The 20,943-nt window shown below is 37.1% G+C and overlaps 1 protein-coding gene across 2 annotated transcripts; it reads right to left on the bottom strand.

Moving 5' to 3' along the window:
* Positions 1 to 1,059: 1,059 nt before the first annotated feature.
* LOC113045547 (3 beta-hydroxysteroid dehydrogenase type 7-like) lies at positions 1,060 to 20,867 on the bottom strand. Of its 2 annotated transcripts, none has more exons than XM_026205977.1 (7): positions 20,720 to 20,867; positions 17,158 to 17,387; positions 14,745 to 14,900; positions 13,090 to 13,198; positions 10,509 to 10,608; positions 9,596 to 9,758; positions 1,060 to 2,084 (listed from the first exon to the last, which is right to left on the bottom strand). In XM_026205977.1, exons 2-7 carry the CDS (start codon positions 17,315 to 17,317, stop codon positions 1,669 to 1,671), a joined length of 1,104 nt encoding a protein of 367 aa, XP_026061762.1. In that variant the 5' UTR covers positions 17,318 to 17,387; positions 20,720 to 20,867; the 3' UTR covers positions 1,060 to 1,668. The 2 variants fall into 2 exon arrangements, with proteins under 2 accessions (XP_026061762.1, XP_026061753.1); XM_026205968.1 differs by lacking the exon at positions 20,720 to 20,867 and adding an exon at positions 18,791 to 18,959.
* Between the last annotated feature and the right edge of the window lie 76 nt (positions 20,868 to 20,943).

Below are 20,943 nucleotides of genomic sequence, written 5' to 3' on the forward strand. Positions count from 1 at the left end.
GTTGGTTCCCACTGACTTCCATAGTATTTTATTTTCCTACTGTGGAAGTCAAAGGCAACCACCAACTGTTTGATTATATCGTTATATGATATCTTCTTTTATGTTCAACACAAGAAAGTAAATTAATTTTCAAATATAACGAGTAAAGTATTTCACTCGAGGTTAAACTTAGTTTTAGTTAGTTAAAGTTAGCGTTGTTGTGTTAAACTGAAACTCTTCTTATCCATTACATAAGAATAAATACTGTCACTATGGAGGCTCTTGTTATGAGGAACTCCCATAGTCCCATATTCATACTCATGCTCATTTGAAGGGCATTCCCCTGAACTGAAGCCAGCTGGGAACACCCTTGTTTTTTCTGATCTTTCAAGGTTTCTACTTTTCCCTGCCCTTGTAAAGTTTCTATATACACTCAAAGGAGTAGTCCACACAAAAATGAAAATACTGTCATCTTTTATTTCTCCCTCATGTCACAGAAAACCTGGATGAGTTTCTTTCATCTGTGGAACACACACAGAAAAAATAATATTTTCCAACTTAAAACCGATAGAAATCTCATATGCAAAAGGATTGCTATGATACCTCTTGTTTACAACAATAGAAGCTGATGTGGAAAATCTGGCCTCATGGTGAGCTCTTGTCCGGGCAGTGATGGAAGATCTGAGTTTTCAGGAGAATGAGAGTGGGTTTTGTTAGTCACTGTAATAAATTCTTAATGTGGTTTGGAGCTCAAAAGGGGGGTCAGGGGGTTTACTGCAATTACGTTGTTTCCAAACGTGCTAGGATACAATACAGGTCTAATATTAGTATAAAATGTAAATACATGGAAAATTTAATAAATTAAATGAATTAAATTAGCCTCAAGTTTTCCTTTTGCTTAAGAACTAGTTAGAGATCATGAGATTAATCACAATTATTTTATTCTATTGACAGCCATAGTTTTTATTCTTCTCAATCACTGAAGTTATCAAACTGAAAGATCCAATGTATTGAAAGCTAAATATTTTCCTTGGACACTGTGCGCGTTAAAAAAAAAGAGTTTAGAAAGCTCAGAACTTGTATAGAGTATTTTCATTTATTTTGAACTCTGTTAACAGAAAAAATATGTTTCTTACGAACAATTAAATATGTTTCTTACAAACAAATAATTACTTTAAAAGCATGTGTTCATCAGCACAGAATTGTCTGAAGAAGTTAAACATCAAATGCTTCTGTGAAATCATTTGAAAATGAAATGAATAAATATACACATATGTGGTGGATTATATAACACTGATAAAGTACATTCAGCTCAAACACTTGTGCTTCGACTACTAGATCAAGAGAAACAATACGGTTTGCATCGCTAGATTACTATCAAAATAGCCTCACTTGTGCATTTTGCATGAAAGTGCTTGTATTTAATGTAATGATTATGTCCACAGCTGTTACTATAACATCAATGATTAAAATATGATTCATGTAATAGATAGATCAACTATGACAGATGACAGCTGTGATTTTATGATTAAGTCTACTTATGTAAAAACACACTGAATACTGCAATACAGCATTCAAATATTCATCATCAGTTGAAAAGTCATGACACAGAGTCATAAAACCTCCCATTTTTCATATTTGGCCACAGATGTGTTTATAAACAGTGTCCTCATGACACTGAAGCAGCTGTTAGGTGTCCTTCGTGCTGGTTTCTAAAGGGAAGGTGTTGACCCAGCTCTGTGTGCGGATCAGGCACTCCTCCCAGCTGTACAGCGGCTGGTACTGAAAGTGACGAAACGCCTTGTCTGTGCTGACAGTGAAGGATGTGCGGGCCACAGCGAGTGTGTATCCATTGAGAAGTGGTGTGTAGTTGTAGAACGGCTTCAGGAGCCAGCGTATCAGGTCGTTCATCCACGCTATGAACCACAGCAAACACACTGGAAGACGCAATGAGCGAAAGTTGAAGGCCGACAAGAACTGCATGTTGAAGTCATCGTAGCTCTTATACGGTGAGTCGTCATAGCAGAAATAAAATTCCCCACCCAGTCTATCGGGATGTTCTTGTAGAGCACGTGCTGCTAGCAAATGCATCCATGCCACATTCCCTGCATGCACAAAAACACATTCAAGTTATTCAAGAGACAGGGCAGAGTCTCAAACAACTTAAAGTTATTATAGCAATTAAAGCCATTACATAAATATATAAACAGCACAGATAAATTCACGTTTTAGGTACTGATATTTTTCTTTTAATAAATCCAAGAGTACTAGAGGGACTACAGAAAGAATTAAAGCTGCAGTAGGTAACTTTCGTAAAAAAAAATATCTTTTTTACATATTTGTTAAACCTGTCATTATGTCCTGACAGTAGATTATGAGACAGATAATCTATGAAAAAAATCAAGCTCCTCCCAGTGGTCCTATTGCCATTTGCAGTTACAGACCGCTCCCGGTAAGAAACAACCAATCAGAGCTGCAGTCCGTAACTTTGTTTGTGTTCAAAATGTAGAAAAATGTATATAATAAGCGAGTACACCATGAATCTATTTTCCAAACCGTGTTTTTGGCTTGTCCTGAATCACTAGGCTGCACCTATAATAAGTGTTTATATTCGGACTATTTTAGATTGCTTCGGGGGTACCGCGGCGGAGTAACCCAGTACCTTTGTGATTCTTCATAGACATAAACAGAGAGAAGTAGTTCCGGCTACGATGTTCTTCTGCAAGACGCAAGCAGTTCTGTTTATTAACCGCTAGAGCGTCAAAAATTACCTACCGCAGCTTTAAGCCCCAAAATATATATATTTAAATTAATAATAATAGGATTATTATTATTATATCAAATATAAAAAATGCAAAATTCTCTCTCAAGACCAGATAAAAAAAAAATATTAAATCACAATTAACTGATTCTATTCTATATCATGGTTTGTTTTATTTATGTTTTAAAAGTAATCTTATGGTCATAAAAAGATACAAAGAAATTTTCCAGACAATGTTTTACACTTGTTTATAATTTACTTTTTTTCACAAAAATATGTGCTTTCCTTTTTATGAAGGCTACCCTTGCATGGAGATGATTATAACTGGGGCTCTGTGGCAATAAAATGAAATGTTTAAAAACTTCCGTCTTAGACGAAGACCTGTCCTGTGAAACAGTTTTTTCAGATTCAGAGATAATAATAATAATAATTATAATTATAATAATAATAATAATAATAATAATAATAATGCATCATGTGTCCACTACACCTATGCATACTTGGTTTACAGTTCCATCGGTTACTATATGTTAAAATAAATCATATGTAGAAATTTATGTTTTCTCTGCATGAATGTATTGTTCACTTCTGGTGATGTGCTGTAGCTCAACCTTGGATGTTTTATCTAATTGTGATTGCAGGGGTTGAGTAATTGAGAGGCATAGCCTCCAGCAGACTTTAACAGCAGCCCAGATGAGAAGAGTCCTTTTAGGTATTTATGACCCACCTATGACCCTTACCAAAATGGCATATTCATAATTTACTTATAAAGATAATGTACTTAAACTTGTGTCAGGGACAGAAAGCTCAAATCATACGGGTGCCTATTATCAGATAATATTTAAGACATTTAAGACATCTAGTTTGATAAATTTGTTGTAAACCCATCATAGGAATACCATGTAATTTAATCGCAGTATAAATGTTCCTGAACAACAAACACTTTTGTTTCACCGAAACACTCCTGAACCAACAAATAATACAAAAGGTCAGTTCACTTTCAAAAAGTGTTATAAAACTTGGAGGGCTTACACTAAATGACACCATCTTTGCACCATCTTTTCTGGCACCTTTTTGTTCACAGCATCAGTCCATTTATCCCACTTCAATTTGTGATTTAAAACAACTCCAAGGTATTTATACTCTTCTACCCTCTGAATCTGCACTTGATGAGGACTGTTTTTTTAAGTATCAGTATTGAAACAAATCAACTAAAACATTTAACTTGACATTTAATACATCACACCAAGAAACAAATTCATTTAAAAGGGTTCATGATTGTCCTCATGCCCTTCAAAGAGAGTAACTAGTGCACTATCATCTGCAAATTTGATTTGATTAAATATCTCACTGGACAAGTACTCCTACAATTGTTTGTGTACATAATAGATTCAAGATTCAATTCAAGCTTTATTTGTCACGTACAAGTTATATGACATGCAACAGGCAGTTACAGTGAGGTCTGGCTTACTTTTTTTTTGGTCTGTGCAACAACAACAAAAAAGTGAAAATTAAATACAAATAATGAAATATACAGAAAAATAATAATAAAAACAGATAATTAAATTCAAATAATGAAATGTATACAATATATTACAATACATAGATGATATGTAGAGATGCTCCAAAGAAACTGCTACACAGCTGGCAGAGATGTAAACAATGTGCAGTGAGGATGAGTTGCATAGTTGTTATCTTAAAAAAGTGCAGTGTGCAGAGTTATTAGGTAACCCTACACTACCAGCATCTCTAAAGTGTAGTGTGTTTAATGTGCAGAGAGGGGAGAGATGTTCTGGAGATGTGCTTAGCTGAGGTCACTACTCTTTGCTGGGCTTTACGATCCTGCGCTGAGCTTTTTCCATACCACAATGAGTCAACATTTTCTATAGCCCAGATACAGAAAGTTTTCAGGATTCCAGGGGAAACCTTTAATTTTCTCAAAAGTTTCAGATGGTACATTCGTTGTCTGGCTTTTTTTAACTTGAGCTTGAATGTGGTTAGTCCAGGTCAGGTCCTCAGAAATGTGTACACCAAGGTATTTGAAGCTGCTCACTCTCTCCACTGGGGTTCCGTTAATGATGAGTGGGGTGTAGATCCGCTATATTCAGAAAGAGACAGTTTGCCTGGCACCATGATGTCAGACTTTCTACCTCATCAAGGTAGGCAGCCTCATTGTTGTAGGAGATACGGCCCATCACCACTGTATCATCTGCAAACCTGATGACAGGTGTGTAAGTGTGAGTGGACACAGTCATATTTGTAGAGCAAATAGAGCAGCGGCTCAAAACAATTCCTTGTGGGGCTCCTGTACTCAGGGTGATGATGCTTGAGGTGGTCTGACCCACCCTCACTACCTGAGATCTACACGATAGAAAATCAAGAACCCAGTTACAGAGTGGGGCATTCAGTCTGAGTTTTCTGAGCTTGGAAACCAGATTTTGGGGGACTATAGTGTTGAAGGTTGAGCTATAATCTATAAACAGCAGCCTCATATAATTATTGCTGTCAGTGTGGGTGAGTGTGGCGTGTAGGAGATGGGAGACAACATCCTCAGTTACCCTATTAGGGCGATAGGCGAACTGGAGTGGGTCAATGTTGTTGGGGATAGAGGAGCAGATGGTGTTCTTGATAAGCCTCTCAAAAACCTTCATAATTAATGATGTGAATGCCACTGGTCGACAGTCATTTAGGCAAGATGGATTGTTGTTTTTCAGTAAGGGTGAGAGGAAAAAACCTTGTGGGGAACCAATATCTGTGATTAGTTTTTCAGTCAGTGAGGGACCCACACACACTCACGGAACTCTATTACTTAAAAAAAAAAGAAAAAAAAAGAAAAAGAAAAACACTAAATCACTCCTCCATCTAGAGAGAAAATATATTTTGACAGAGGAGTAATCAGCAATAATATTTTTCACATGATTTTCAAGATTCTCAAGATGCGAGTAAACAATATGTAACAATGTTAAATGAAAAATCTACTCCATTGTTTGACTGACAAGCAAATTCTGATAAAACTATTTCAACAATATTTATATTATATTCTATAATCTTGTGTGTTATTTGAAGCGTTAAAGATATTTTGCCAATTTATATTGTGTATGATAATGTTGCATTGGTTCATAGGTAGGCCTACTATTAAGTGTGTAGGCCTACTATTAGGTGTACTTGAAAGTGTGCATATTGTGTATACATGTTAATGCAAAGGAGGTCAAATGTTTGATTATAATTAGATATTTTATTCTTTTTTTTTTTTTACTATTGAAAACTGACTGTAATACATGACTGTAGCTTTCGGCCAGGAGAAGATGTCATCAGGTGGCGTCCAACTTTAACAGGGTGTTTCGACCCTGAACCACAACACCCTCCAGTTGGCGGGTCGGCAGTGGTGGCCAGTCACTGCCCTCCTCCTCCTGGCCCCCAGCTCAACTCCTCCCCCCTACTCTAGAGCCAACAAGACGCTCTTTCTGCTGCCTCACCCAACCTATGGACAGCTGCCTTCCTTTCCCTTCCTGTTATACCCGAAGCAGTGAGTGTCTTCCACACAGACTGGGCCGGGAAACCCCTACACCCGACCTCAACCGGGAATAGCCAGGTCTGCCACCCTTTGGCCCTGCACTGCTCAACGTGGTCCTGATACTTTGTGACTTTCCACTCATGGGCCTCCGCGCACCCGTCTTCCCACGGGACCATCAGTTCAATCAAGATTATCTTCCTTGCCTCCTCAGCAGTGTTTGCACAACCTGGGGTTAGACTAGTTTCTTTCCCTGGTCCACCCCCACTCCATCTCCCAGGATTGTGCTGCTTGCAAGAGGCTCTTTTTGATCTTCTTGGGGGCTGTTGGTTTCTCCCCTTCTCTGATGAACTGAATGCATGTCCTTGGACTTGCACTGGTCTGGCGCTTTTTCTGCCTCTCCCGCTCCAAGATGTCAGCCAATGCACAGAGAACCTTGTCATGGCGCCACCTGTATCTTCCTTGGCTAAGGGCTGTTTTGCATCCTGCCAGTATGTGCGCCATTGTTCCCCTCCCTCCGTATAGCCTACACGATGGGTCCTCCCTCATACCCCATCTGTGGAGGTTTGTTGGTGAGCAGGAAGTAGATATGAAAGGGCTGCTGGAAGTGGGTGGATTTGAATCCTTGCCTCCCTACACATGGGTTCCCGATGATGTCCTTCAGCTTCAATGCACTTTCGGCTTGCTCCACTGATGTGTACCCACTTGCGTCCTGATCTCGTAGTGACACCTGCTCTTCTGACTTTTTCATCAGTAGAGTTGGTACATCATCACAAGCCGGCACTGATGATAGGGGCAGCTGTACCTGACCAGACCTGGTGTATAGCCCTACTGACATGAAGCTTGGTGGGATTCCAAGCCACTTGCAAAGGTATTTGTTCACTCGCCTCTCGACTCCTTCCACTGCTGTCATAGGTACTTCGTAGATTGTCAGTAGCTACATAAGCCATGGTAGCAGGCCGTGCTGGGAGAGCCAGGCCTTGAACTTTCCTGGTAATCCTGACCCCTCAATCTTACTCAGCCATGCATCTGCCTGTTTCTCTGTCTTGGGAAAAACATTGCATCTGTCGGTCAGGGATGCGTCGTACCATTTCCCTAGGCACTTAATTGGATTTTGCTCAATTGATGGTATCATCTCCCCCTGTACTTGCAGCTGGAACTTGCTGGTCACTTTCCCATTTCTAATCGCCATACTTCTTGATTTCCTTGGTTTGAATTTCATTCGAGCCCAAGTTGCTCCATCTTCAAGAGCCTTCAAGATCCATCTTGCTTGGACATGGTAGTAAGGTCATTCATAAAACCTCTTATTGGAGGTTGGCGGATGCCACACTCCATTGATGGCCCTCTGGATTCCTTTTCTGAAGCTGTTATGAGCAGGTTAATTCCCATGACAAACAGAATGGGGTAGATGATGCAGCCTGTCTCGATTCCCTTTTCCAGATCCTAAGCGCAAGTGGGCAGTTTTGAACCGTAGTTTGAATCCTCCAAAGTAGCTGGTAATTATACCCCTGGTGTGGCAGGGGATATGGTAGTGTCCCATAGCTGTATTAATGAGGCCATGTGGGATTGAACCATATGCGTTAGCCAAGTCGAGCCAGACAACTGTTTGATTTCTTTTGCTCCCCTTGGCCTCCCTGAACAGCTAATTGAGATGCCAATATGTTCCAAGCACCCGGAGAAAACTGGAATGCCACCCTTCTGGACTGATGTATCGACATCTATTCTTCACCATGCAGGTATTTCATCCTTTTTGCCAGGATAGAAAAGAATACCTTGCATTCGACACTTAGGAGAGAGATGGTTTGGAACTGACTGATGTCCGAAGAGTCCATATCCTTCGCAACAGTTTCCATAACCTGTGGAGGAGCATCGGGCATCTCTTGTATACTTTATAAGGTATACCGCTTGGTCCTGGGGCAGATGCTGAATGGGCTTTCTATGTCCTGGACTTCTCTCCATGTTGGTTCACTGGTATCAAGCTCTTCCTCAGGAGTTTCAGCAGTTCTGCTGATCTTTGGGTGTACCCCACAGGCCTGGTTCCTGAGGGCGTCACTGTGGCTCTCCTTCAGGAACTCCTCTACAACTTCCTTAGGGCTGGTCAATCTTCCAGATCTTGCTTCCCCCAGCAGGGTTTTGGTAAACCCGTATGGGTCCTTTATGAACTGAGCCCACTTTACCGCCTTCTCTTTCCTCCGTTTCAGAGAGCTTTCCGCCCTTCTCAGTCTGCAGAGTTGCCCTCGAAGTCCACCAACAAACGTTTCAATTTCTATAAGATATGGGACCCTTTTCTCACCTATCTTGGTATGGAAAAAACACATTTACTAAAGTTGGGAATTAAAGTTTAGCATGGAAAAGTTGAAAGACTACCCTCTTGTGTAGTATTAATATGCAGTGTTGGGAACGTTACTTTAAAAAAGTAATTAGTTATAGTTACTCACTACTTATTCCAAAAAGTAACTGTGTGAGCCAGGGGTGCGTTCGGATTGCATAGTTTATTAAATCAATGCATAGTAACGCACCGCATTTAATGTTCAGTAACGTTAACGGCGTTGTAACGATGGGAAAAGTAATTAGTTAGATTACAGCGTTACTGAAAAAATAACGTCGTTACCTAACGCCGTTCTTTTAAACGCCGTTATTCCAAACACTGTTAATATGTTTATACTTTTTTGTTTGTTTGTTTCTATTTTGATTCTTATTGTTCCTTTAAATGTCCCATAAAGGAGCACTTCAACCTTCGGTTTATCTGAAAGTCACCAAATATGGACATGTGGGATATGAAAAATTGTAATCTAAAACTGTACTGAAATAAAAAAGTAACATATTTGCCTCTAAAATGTAGTGCAATAAAAGTATGAAGTTGCATTATATGGACATTCTCAAGTACAAGTACCTTGAATTTGTACTTAAGTACAGAACTTGAGTAAATGTAATTAGTAACATTTCACCACTGGTTAGTAAGTAGGCTACAAGAAATAACAGTTATATGAAAATAATTTCATTTATTTATCTTTCCTCTGTAATGGTAAAATATATCAAAACAACAAACCATGAGGAAAAGGGGAAATAGAAAAGTGATCAGACAGACATGTGAGAACCCCCTCTCAAGACCCCTTTTCCTACTTGTGTATTAAACACCCTAAAGGCATACGATGACAGCTTTACTTGCTTCAGTTCTATAAACTGTGATCGAAAGTGTGATTGACTCATTTACTTTATATACGCCGACTGATTCGCCGTCTGTTTGTGATTGGCTGCCAGAAACACTAGATGGTGTCAAATTCAATTAATAAAAAAGATTTTCTGTTCCACTGTTGCCATGGTTACTGGTTTTAGCTGGTTACCTGCATAGACTCGTCCATGCTCTGTGTTCCGTGGAACTCCCTTGATCATCCAACCACCTGTACGAACCCCATTCAGATAGAAGTCCTTCATGAGCTGATGCTGTTCCCCGTAGATACCTGTTGGCCGTAGAGAGCATGTGTAGAGAGTGTTCCCTCCCTTTACCTAATCATGAAGAGTGGGACAAAGAAGAGAGAAAGAAATCAATAATTGATTACAGTAGAAAAGCAAATAGTTTGTCTTTTTATTACATTACATGTCACTCAGATGCAGAAGATACATCAACAGCATTCTGAAGAATTATAGTGTTTGGAAACATCAAGGAATGCATGGCATGTTGAAACACCAAGAGCAAAGGAGTAACTAAATCCATCCAGCCATAATTTAAGGCTTCCAACTTGAATGGTATGTGATGTTCATTTCCCATGGGTTTGGGTTGGTGAAGTGTTGTGCAAAGTTGGCAAAGAGCAAATAGGCCATTGTAAATGAGAAACATGAGTTACAATTTCATCGAAATGTCAGTAATGAAATGTCTGTTTTATCAAACTAAAAATTTAGCTTATGTATGAATGTTAGAAAGAATAAAATAATTTTCTTTTTAAATTACAAATTATTTGCAGACAACGTGAAGTAGCTTGCTAGATTTGCAAAATTGCAAAAGTGTAGTGTGCATCTCCTGAATGTAGTAGTAAAAAAAAAAAAAAACGGCCATTTAATCATCTCACGTCCTACATGTTTCTAAAGATAGAAAACAGTTTTATTAAGGCTAAAAAATGGAAAGCTTCCTCCACAAAACTCTGTATGCTTGTAAATATCTGTTGTACAACTCAATGCGACTAAACATCTTAAATTGAAAAGTCAGAGTCCTTTCTTAATCAATGTGTTATTGTTGCAGTCCACAAGACTGTGTTGTACCTTTGTGCCATTGGCTTCCAGCACCATTTTCTCAGCTGCAGCTTTGGTCTTAGGGTAGGGCATCTCATGGAATATATTATATGGAGTATCCTCATTTCCTCTGTGTTAAGGAAGAACAACACCAACAGTTAAAATCTGGGCAAATTAAAGATAGTTTAGTAATAGGTGGCAGAGCTACTAATACACAGGAAGTATTATGTGGAAGACTAACCCAGATCCTTTTCTGAAATCAAGTGCTTGACCCAACAAGTGCTGTGAAGTTTATATCCAAACTCATACCCACAATGATCACTCTCTTTGTATTTCCTCTATCTCTAAATGAGTAGACATGTATGCATTCTTACAGCTTGCACAGAAAAAATGTGAAATGCATGCACAAATTACATTATATCTCGAGCTGGCGGAAACATAACAGATTTAAACAAAGTTGACCCCTATCCCTGTTTGTCCTTGCAGAGTGAGTGTAAAACTAAAATGTTTAGTAAAATATTTGAATTTGAGTATGTTTGTATTAGTAGTAGTTATTTTAAGGTATAATTTGGGGTTTGAGTTGGGTTGGAGTTTATTATTAATGACAATCATTTATATAAATATTTTGTTTAATTTTACTGTAGCATTAAACAATGTAAAAGAAACACAGATATTGCAACACATTTTTAGAGGCTTTCATCAGAATGCAATTTTTTTTCTTTTAAATAGTTGCCTATGAAAGCAAATACTTTCCAGCAAAAACAATTTTTATTTTCATGACCGTAGATAGATATTACCCATGGCAAGCAACTGATGTTTAGCAATCATATTAAATATCAAAGCTCCACTGCACTCAACAGGGACTATGGAGAAAAGGAGATAGAAAGGAGATAGAAAGGAGATAGAAAGGGGGATAGAAAGGACGGCTGAAATATAATCTTGATTATTTTTAAATAATTACTTTTCAATGTGCATATGTGCGTGTTTGTTATTATGTTTCCAAAAAGATAGGAAAATAATTCCATTTGAGGGGGGAAAAAAAATCTCAAAAACTTGCATGCGTGTTAGTCACTCTCTAAGGAAAACTGTAATGTTTCTAGCACGTGGCAGTAATGGAAATGTTTCAACCTTTGCTCTGTGTGCTTTTTTGATTTAAGTTAGGCAAGACAGCAAAATCAGATGTGAAACTACACTGATATGACTGAGTGACACATTTTTCTTTTGTTGATTACTAGGCCAAACCACAACAGAACATTCACAAAGTCCTACACACTCTCTGCCCCTTGCATGCTTGTTTATTACATATTTTGGCTAAATGTATTATGCTAATAACAGCGTAGTACTTTTAAAACCATATTTTAACATCATAACATACAAAATTCATGAGATCCTTTCAAAAAATATTCCTAGAATGTGGCCTGGTATTCCATCAAGATGGAACGTTGTCTACGTAGTGGAATTCTGCTGTCGTGTCAGAATGCATTCCACATGTGCAAACCCTTTCAGTTCTATCACACATTCTCTCCATGACAACTACATGCTTTAAACACTTAATCATTTATTTTTAGAGAATATTTAAGGTGTAATCCCCTTATCAGGGAAGCTTATACAGTATAGTATATTTACAGCAAAGTTGATGAGTTGCCTCAGGCCTGCACCAGGGGGTTGAGTGAGTGTGTTTGTGTGTATGACTGCGCCCACTTTGTTAATATTCTGTTTATTGAAATTGTCTTAAGGTTTTACTTTTATAGTTCATAAGACAGTGAAAATTTACTTTATACCGTCTTTTTGGGAAATATTCACTATGAGACTTTATAACCTGGTTAATTGGCGGTGGACGATGAGATACCCCCGTCACAAAGTAGAGCACATCGAGTGCATAGAAAAGAAAAAAAGCACATATATAAAAGGTAATTAATTAAATTATTATTATATCAGTGTACTGGGTATTAGGTGAGTTACGTGAATTTAAGATTTCACTGTGTATTTTGTGAGTTAGGGAGTGTGTACAAAGTGCATCCTAAGTGAGAACTGTAAAGTTCTTTGAAACACATCAGTTTATATTAATATGTATTAATATCGTACATGGAGTACTAATATATGTACTTATTCATAAAAAATTTACTAATTGGTTATTACTAGAATACGTCTACTCATGCATATCTGATGTGTATATTCCTACTAAACATAACTATATTCTTTACTTTTTTTTATTTAACACTTTTTCAACTTTAGTCAGTCTATATTGTTGCTGTTTGAGCATAAAAAATATCTGCAAAGCTACAAAGCTCAAACCCCACTTCAAAAGGAGATATTTTATTTAACAGAAATCACTTTTCGAAAACTACAACGAATGACGCGTTAGCACTACAACGCATTTTTTCAGGATTTTGTGATATCACAAAGATCAACGAATGGGACGAGACCTGGTTGAGGTGTACAAGAGATGTGCTAATCACATCACACACTGGCCCAGCTAACCAATCACAGCACATCTCGTCCAGAAGGCGGGCCTTCATTTGATACAGGAACTATTCGAGCTGCTACAAAAACATATCACTTAATAAATACTTCTTACATATATTAAAAAGCTTTAAATAAAGACACTTACCTGATAAAAGTATCTCCTTTTACATTTGGACCAACCACCTCCATGGAGCTTGTATAGATCAGATACTGAATACCGATTTCCACACATGCATTTATTACATTCTCTGTCCCTGAAGGAGAACATCCAAAAAGAAAAAAGACAAACAAACTAAAAGGTGAGGAAAACAGGAACTTTACCAAAGGAAATGCAAGACCTAAAACGAAGCTGTTTGTGTTGCTTTAACTGATATTAATGAAAATCGTTTTACCGTAATTTTCGGACTATAAGTCGCATATGAGTATAATTCGCATCAGTCCAAAAATACGTCATGACGAGGAAAAAAAACATAAGTCGCACTGGTCTATAAGTCGCATTTATTTAGAACCAAGCACCAAGAGAAAACATTACCGTCTACAGCTGCAAGAGGGCGCTCTATGCTGCTCAGTGTAGTCTACAGGAGCATAGGGCAGAATAGAGCGCCCTCACGAGGCTGTAGATGATAATGTTTTCTCTTGGTTCATTTCTCTCGGTTCATGTCAAATTAATTTTGATAAATTAGTCGCACCTGACTACAAGTCGCAGGACCAGCCAAAATATGAAAAAAAGTGCGACTTATAGACCGGAAAATACAGTAGTTTGTAACTGATGACACAGTAACGCCTAACTTCCAAGTAATGTTGTGATACAGCAGGAAGAACCAGATAGATTGAATGAGAAACCCATCAGCTATTCAAATGCTTTCTGAAGTTAAAAAAAAAAGGTAACCAAATTATTATCCAGACCCATTCAGTGGTATTCAAAGAGGAGATTTCTAGAGAAGTAATGTGGAATGTAAATGTGAGAGCAATGGAAAAAATGATGTGATAGGGCAGAATCCACACTAAAGGAACATTCCAGTATGAAAAATACATAATCTCCTGCTCTTGTTTTCATCTGTATCCTGTGGGTTTGTCTGTATCTATTAAGGCTCTATTGGCAAAGACCTAATAGACATGTTAGGAACCCTTAACCAGTAAGGTCTACTACCACAAAAAACTGAAAACATGCGGATGAAACCATGAAAGAAATAAGACTGATCTGAACACATAAACAAATAATCATATCTGTGATAGTCCAGACGTTTTCACTCATGCAGGTGGTGATGCTGAATGCATTCATAATGTCAGACTTTTTTCAAATCTAGAGATGACCTTTTTGATAAGCTTCATGAGGTAAACTGCAAATGCTCTATTTCTCATAAAGCCACATGATCTGTACAGACTAGCAAGAGGTTTTCTTGTACAATAGTTAAAAAACGCATATTTTGATCTTATTATGCTCACTTCATGCACTAAAAAAATACATGAATTCCCGCATTGTTTGAGAGTAAATGATGCATTTCTGGAAGGTTACTGAAAATATCACCAAAGAAAAACAGGGCAGTAACCAAAACAACCCACTGACATTTACTCTAGCAGTCAAAAAAAAAAAACCCTACTGTTTTTAAAAGAAATACATCATTTTTTTTCAAGAAAGGGTGTGTTCAAGTTTTCTAAAATCTTTTTTTTTATGCAAATCTTTAACCTTTCTGTTCATCAAATAATCAATAATTCAGTTCGTCAAAAAAAAAAAAAAAATCAATAAAAAAGATTTCACTTCTACAAAGTCATTGTTATCTATCTCTTTTGTTCACTTACCTTGTACATTGACAGCATAGATAGCATTCTCAGGGACCTTATACCAAACATCAACCAAACTAGCTGCGTGGAAAACCAGGTCTGCTCCCTGAAAGGCATGATGTACGCTCCTATAATCGGTTATATCACCTTGTATCCCCACCACTTTCACATGCTCTGTGAATAAAAGACAAAGAGATAATATATCTTGTTAAAAGTATGAGTTGTTATATTTTTGTTATGCAGGAATATCTTTATAAGGTTTTTTTTATGTCAAATAAGGTAGTTGGCATTGAAAAAGATAGGCAGCTAAGAACTGATGTGACTACCAGTGCAAATAATAAAAAAAGATTTCAATCTGTCTCCTCTGTAGCACAACAATGTGTGCAGGGTATGTGTGCTTCATGTATTCCAGTGAATGAGCGAGTGTGAGTATAACCAAGGTCACTTTGGACAGCATCCCGTTATCTCTATGATTTACCTTGGGCAGCTTCCAGATATAAATTCAAGGATCAAGTGATATTTTGATTACAATGACACAACTATCTAAAACAATAAACTCTATCTACTTGGTGGAAGCAACACCCTCGTCCTTGTAAACAAAAAATGCATTGTTCTCATTCTCACTTATTCAATTATTTTATTTTTTCAAACAATGAACACGGTCATACATAACAGCTCTGCAAAGATTTGCCATCTTGTATGTCGGATCTCTTAAGTTTCCTTAAATATGCATTTAACAACTCCACAGAATGACAGGTTTGTGAACCACTACACAAGACAAACAACAATTACTGTGACAGGGTATCAGCTGCTGTGCACCGCAGATGTTCAAATGCGCCTCCAGGATCCCTCTCATCTTTGTGATGGTTAATTAACTGAGCCATAAAATAACATATGAAGGTCTGCCTATGAGCACAAGCTTTCCAGGTAGTCACACAAAATCAGTCATATACAAAAAACTAACCTCTTACTAGAGCAGTGTGCAAGTAGGTCAATGTTCACTTCTGATAAGTTTCTAACCTCTTTCTGATGACATTTGGACTTTGACCAAATGCCAAGCTGTAGTCAATTTCAAGCATCATTCCCCCATTAGCCCACTGGATAACTAGAAAGTATGTGAGGACTAGAATACATTTGGCCAGGACTATGGATACTCGTTGTATGAGATCCATTAGATAAAAGAGCCAACAAAGCTCTGGCTAATAAAAAACATTTGACACACAAATTAGATCCAGCTATAACCAAATTCAAAGTCTAACCTCCCTCATGCATCTATTCCTGTGGCTGACGTCGCATAATTATATTGTGCAGGAAATTGTTCTTCAGCTAGAGCTACATGACTGCTGAAAATGAGAGATCGATTTATCCACAATAGCATAATGAGTGAGGGCTGGTGAATACAGTGCATAAGATCCCAAAATACCATTGTAAAGAGCATCCTGGTGAGTGGAAAGGAAGAGACTGGATGGAAATGACTGGTGTTGCCTGTCCTTACAAACTGAACCAAGCCCAAACATACGTCAGGAAAGTCAAGGCTATGTAATAACATGAATGAGCCTTTCCATTTCCTTTGTCATAAAATGATCTTTCCCGTTACTGAAGTCATAGATACATCAGCAGATGTTTCCCTTGGCCACTTACAGGAACTACATCCTATACTTTGAAACATCACGAATAAAGGCGTATTTTCAGGAACTATTTAAAATATAGGGCGTTTCTTTAATGTTGGGAACTTTAAAATATTACATTTTTCATAGTATGATAATCTAAAGAAAGAATACGCAAACAATTTCCATCTATATGATGTTAAAACGAGAGATTACTCAGTGTCTCTACAGTTTTTCTCAGTCATCTCAGTTTCGTGGCGTCATTTACAACACAAGCACTTGGTTACAGAGAATGAAAGAGCATCTTGACATGAAATATGATGCATGATGGAGAAAACAAAGAACGATCAAGGTATATGTACTTTCCAGGCAATATTCTTTGTACTTGGTCAACATATTCAACAATACATGTTAGATAAAAAATGATGCAGCAGTATAAACGAGTGGGTGATTTTATTCCAAAAAATGTTTCAAATTTCTTTTACATCACAGAATGTTATCACAAAAACAATAAATCATGTGATATGTAATTGAAATGTTAATTACATAAAAATAAAAAAAACATTACATAATAACGTCCTCGATGATTCATATGTACTGTTGAACTTTACCTAAATAAACTAGAACAAGTGAGAAACGTAATGAAGGAACATCTGGTTATGATGACCCAGGGCGTTCTTCAAAAAACACGCACGTACGCAATGAACGGGTAACGTTAAGTCAGCGGGTGAGCGTTACAATTGCTATAAAACCATTTCAAATGACTGTGTGAACTAACAAACTCTTAATCATAGAAAGAACAGTTAGTTTCAAGTGTTTCTTACCAGTACTGTGACTTTGTAGACTCTGGGAAATGTTTTTATCGAAAAGCCTTATCTCCTTGATATTTTCTTCCTTCTCCAGCAAAACCCTCAACAGGTGCTGCCCGAGAAAACCGCATCCTCCGGTTATCACGTAAGTTAACTTCGACTTCTCATCAGACATAGTATTACTTCGTTGAATCGTCTCCTGGTATTGACTGAAGTGTTTATCCGTCAGTGTCTGCTGGTCCTCTCTGCGAACGAAACAGAACAGACAAACAAGTCCTGCCTTAAAAACAATCTGTATAACGTGAGTTAAACCGCACAAGCTCAGAATCACCACATCTCCTCAATTACAAGATACTACTGTGGAGACATAAACTCATGTATGACAGTCTGACTGCTTATATGAACACTTATATGAACACTCCTCCTAGCAGGGACGTCATTAGCTAACACAAACCCTAAATTATTATAACTCAGCTGTTAGAGATATAACGATGCATCCCGAACCGGGTGTAAAAGCGATGAAAATATTTTACGATTCAAGTGGGTTGATATGTTAAATTAAACGCGATACACTTGCAGGTTGGGGTTTATATCTCTTAGGGATACTGTTTGTTTGTCTGCAGAAAAGTTTTGATTTTTTTTTTAATCTCGCATCTGTTTAATAATGCTCATTAAACTGCGCTGCTTTGTTTACTGCGGTAACCATGGAAACGCTGAATCGCTGCTGTTAAACAATCTAGGAAAGAGCACAGGGAAAATCTTTCTGTCATGAGAGAATATTTATTTGATTTAGGATTTGTCTTACAGTTTCAATTTAGTTTTGTTATTTGACATAATATATTGCATTTTCACAGAAATGTGCGGCAGTTTAGTCTGAGAAATAATAATAATACACCTTATTCATAATTTTTCTTAAATATCTTTAATTATTATTATTATTTGGTCTTTTCAGGCCTCAAAAAAAAAACTAGTTCAATAATTTATGATTAGTTACAGGCCCTAGCTTATACATTTCTCTAACACTTTGATAGATTTTTCTATGTCTCAACCTTTCAGTGTTAAAAAAACGTATGTCTGTTACGTAAATATTGATGACTGTAATATGCACAAAAAAACAAATACTGACGAAAACCTGGAGCTTATCCATCCCACTGGTGCTAATTATTTTTGTGTGTTTTTTGTGCATGGTCACTCATCCACCATCACATTTAGTCTACTATTCAGGTAAAGCTCTAAACAAATCTCAGATAACATATTACAAGCCCATAATATGACTCAAAACTTAAAACTCAAAATTAAGAGTGATTTGTTCCGATACTGTAATGGTGTTGTAACATGTCTGGAAAAATCTAAGTGAGTCAGTTTTGTTTCAGTATGACAGAAATGTTAGACACATCTATAAAGTGCTTTGACACAGATAGGACAAAACATTCTGCACAGTAACTTGCTAAATCACAAAGTGTATGTGACTATGTGATAATGATCATAACTTTAAATCACAGAAACAATCTCCAGTCAAGGACAGGACCATTTAACCAATATAAAATGCAATTTAAGCTGTTAAAACAGAACATGTGACAACTTTAGGAGTGAGAAGTCACCAATAATGAAATTAAATAAGTTTCACTAGATAAAGAAATAACCCTACCAGCACTTTTAAAACTGCTTCTTCTTGCATAATCTTTAACACGGCATGAGAGGAAACTGTAGATTAAAGGACATTTAAGCAAGAGGATTTGCAAACTTGACTTGAGCTGAAAAAATTAGTGGTACTCTCCAATTCACTGCTCTTCAAGTTAACCCAACCATGACGACTTCCGCTGCTGAGAAACACAGAAATGTGTAAAAGGTCAATTTAAGGCATCACTGGATTTTTTTTAGGGTTTTAATTTACTAAGCAACAGCTTTGCAAATTAAAGTAATCACTTAAGTATTCTATATATATATATATATATATATATATATATATATATATATATATATAAATAAACACACACACACACACACACACACACACACATACATATATGTATGGAGAGGGGGAGAGGGAGAGAGAGAGTTTTATTTATAGAAAGTCTTTTAAGTGAAATATATTATAATAGTCAGAACTAAATAACATGCATTTTGTATGATCTTATTTTGGTCAAATATATAACATTTTGCAGATACTGCAAACTGTATGTAAACTTTTGAACACAACTGTATATGTAGAGGTTGAATTGTAAATAATAATAATAATAATAATTCAAAGGGATGGTATGGTCAAGTATTTATTTGTTGGGCCTGGGGCCCTGTAGCTAACTTTACACAATGATTACAAAATGTGTAATTTGAAATTTATATTTAATAAAATGTTAACTTTATTTTTTATATTGAAATGAACTATGATTTATAAATAAGACAATTAAACCAGCAGTAGATGGCAGCAATTCCCTGATTTAATAAAGATTCACTGAATCATTTAACTCAAACGATGTTCAAAACGGCAAAAAAAAAAAAAAAAAAAAAAAAAAAAAAAAAAATCTTTATGACTGGATAGTTGAATCACTGGCTCAGTAGATTCGTAGAAAAACTGATTTTTATAACTTGGATTATAGGGGCATTCTTCTACATGGATTCCATTCCAATAAGTTTATTTTTATTTCACAAAGTCACAGATATACAGGATAATGTCAGATCTCAGTATCGTCCCTCAGTCATACACAGTTCAGTTTTTTCAGGGGAATGCCTTTGCACTAGAATCAAGGAAATATCTTACCTTTGGTTGTCTTCTTTTAAACGAACGTCAAAATTTGCGCTTGAACCATTTTGCAAGAAAAATCATAAAAACTTGCTCGAGCTTGTGCGCATCTTGTACTGACAGATCGACGTTATTTACTTCATATGATCATACCAAGAGAAAAATATTTAATTTGCACGACAAGTTATATTACAATATACAACATTATTATTAGAGGGTATGCGCGAGACCGTCCCTTTAATCTGCGACGCTTACGTACTACACTGACCTGAAATGACGTCACACACACGAAGAGACGAATGATTTGAATGAATGAATGAATGCTCTATTTGTGTCGACATGTCCTGTCGTTCACCGCCAAAACAACACTTAACGCCGCATCATTACCCGCTCTCAGATTTCCTCTTCAGAATGAGCACAATGTTTCAGCTCAGCGGTATAGTGTTTCAGTTTCCGTGAAAGCTAAAACAGTCCCCTCGCGTCCCTGCCTCACAGAAAAATAGGTTGTTCCAGCAGTCACAGACTGATGACCCACGGAGACTGCGGCTACTGTTCCGCAGCATCCTTCACAGCAATAGAATTTACTCGAAGCAGCAGCCACACGTTTCGCACAGTGGGTCGGACAACTTCTGTACACTAAAAATAACTACTTGTAATCCAAAATAAATACATCCTTAATATTTTAACCGAATTGTATCCTCACTCTCTCTTTGTTCCTATATCTTTGCTTAAATGTCTTAAAAATAAGTTCATCTTCAGCAATGGAAAATTTCGTCATAAGCAGGTGGTCAATACCAAACAAATCCATTCCTAAGCTACTATGAAATAACCCCTTACCTCAGTAAACATCCTCATTTCTTCAATGAATCAAGTGAGCTCAGCCTTGTTTTTTTTTTAATTTCCTGTCATTATTGAGAGGTGGTGCGTGTCTTCCTCTCTGCAAGCTGCATGCTTCCGCCTCACATTTGACAGCTCGAATACAGGAACACATTAAAGGAGAGGAAGAAATAGAGAGAGGTTATTAATACTGCCTTTAGAGGATCAAAATAAAATAAGTTTGC

This window comes from Carassius auratus, chromosome 3, assembly GCF_003368295.1.
Source record: "Carassius auratus strain Wakin chromosome 3, ASM336829v1, whole genome shotgun sequence".
Lineage (NCBI taxonomy): Eukaryota > Metazoa > Chordata > Actinopteri > Cypriniformes > Cyprinidae > Carassius > Carassius auratus.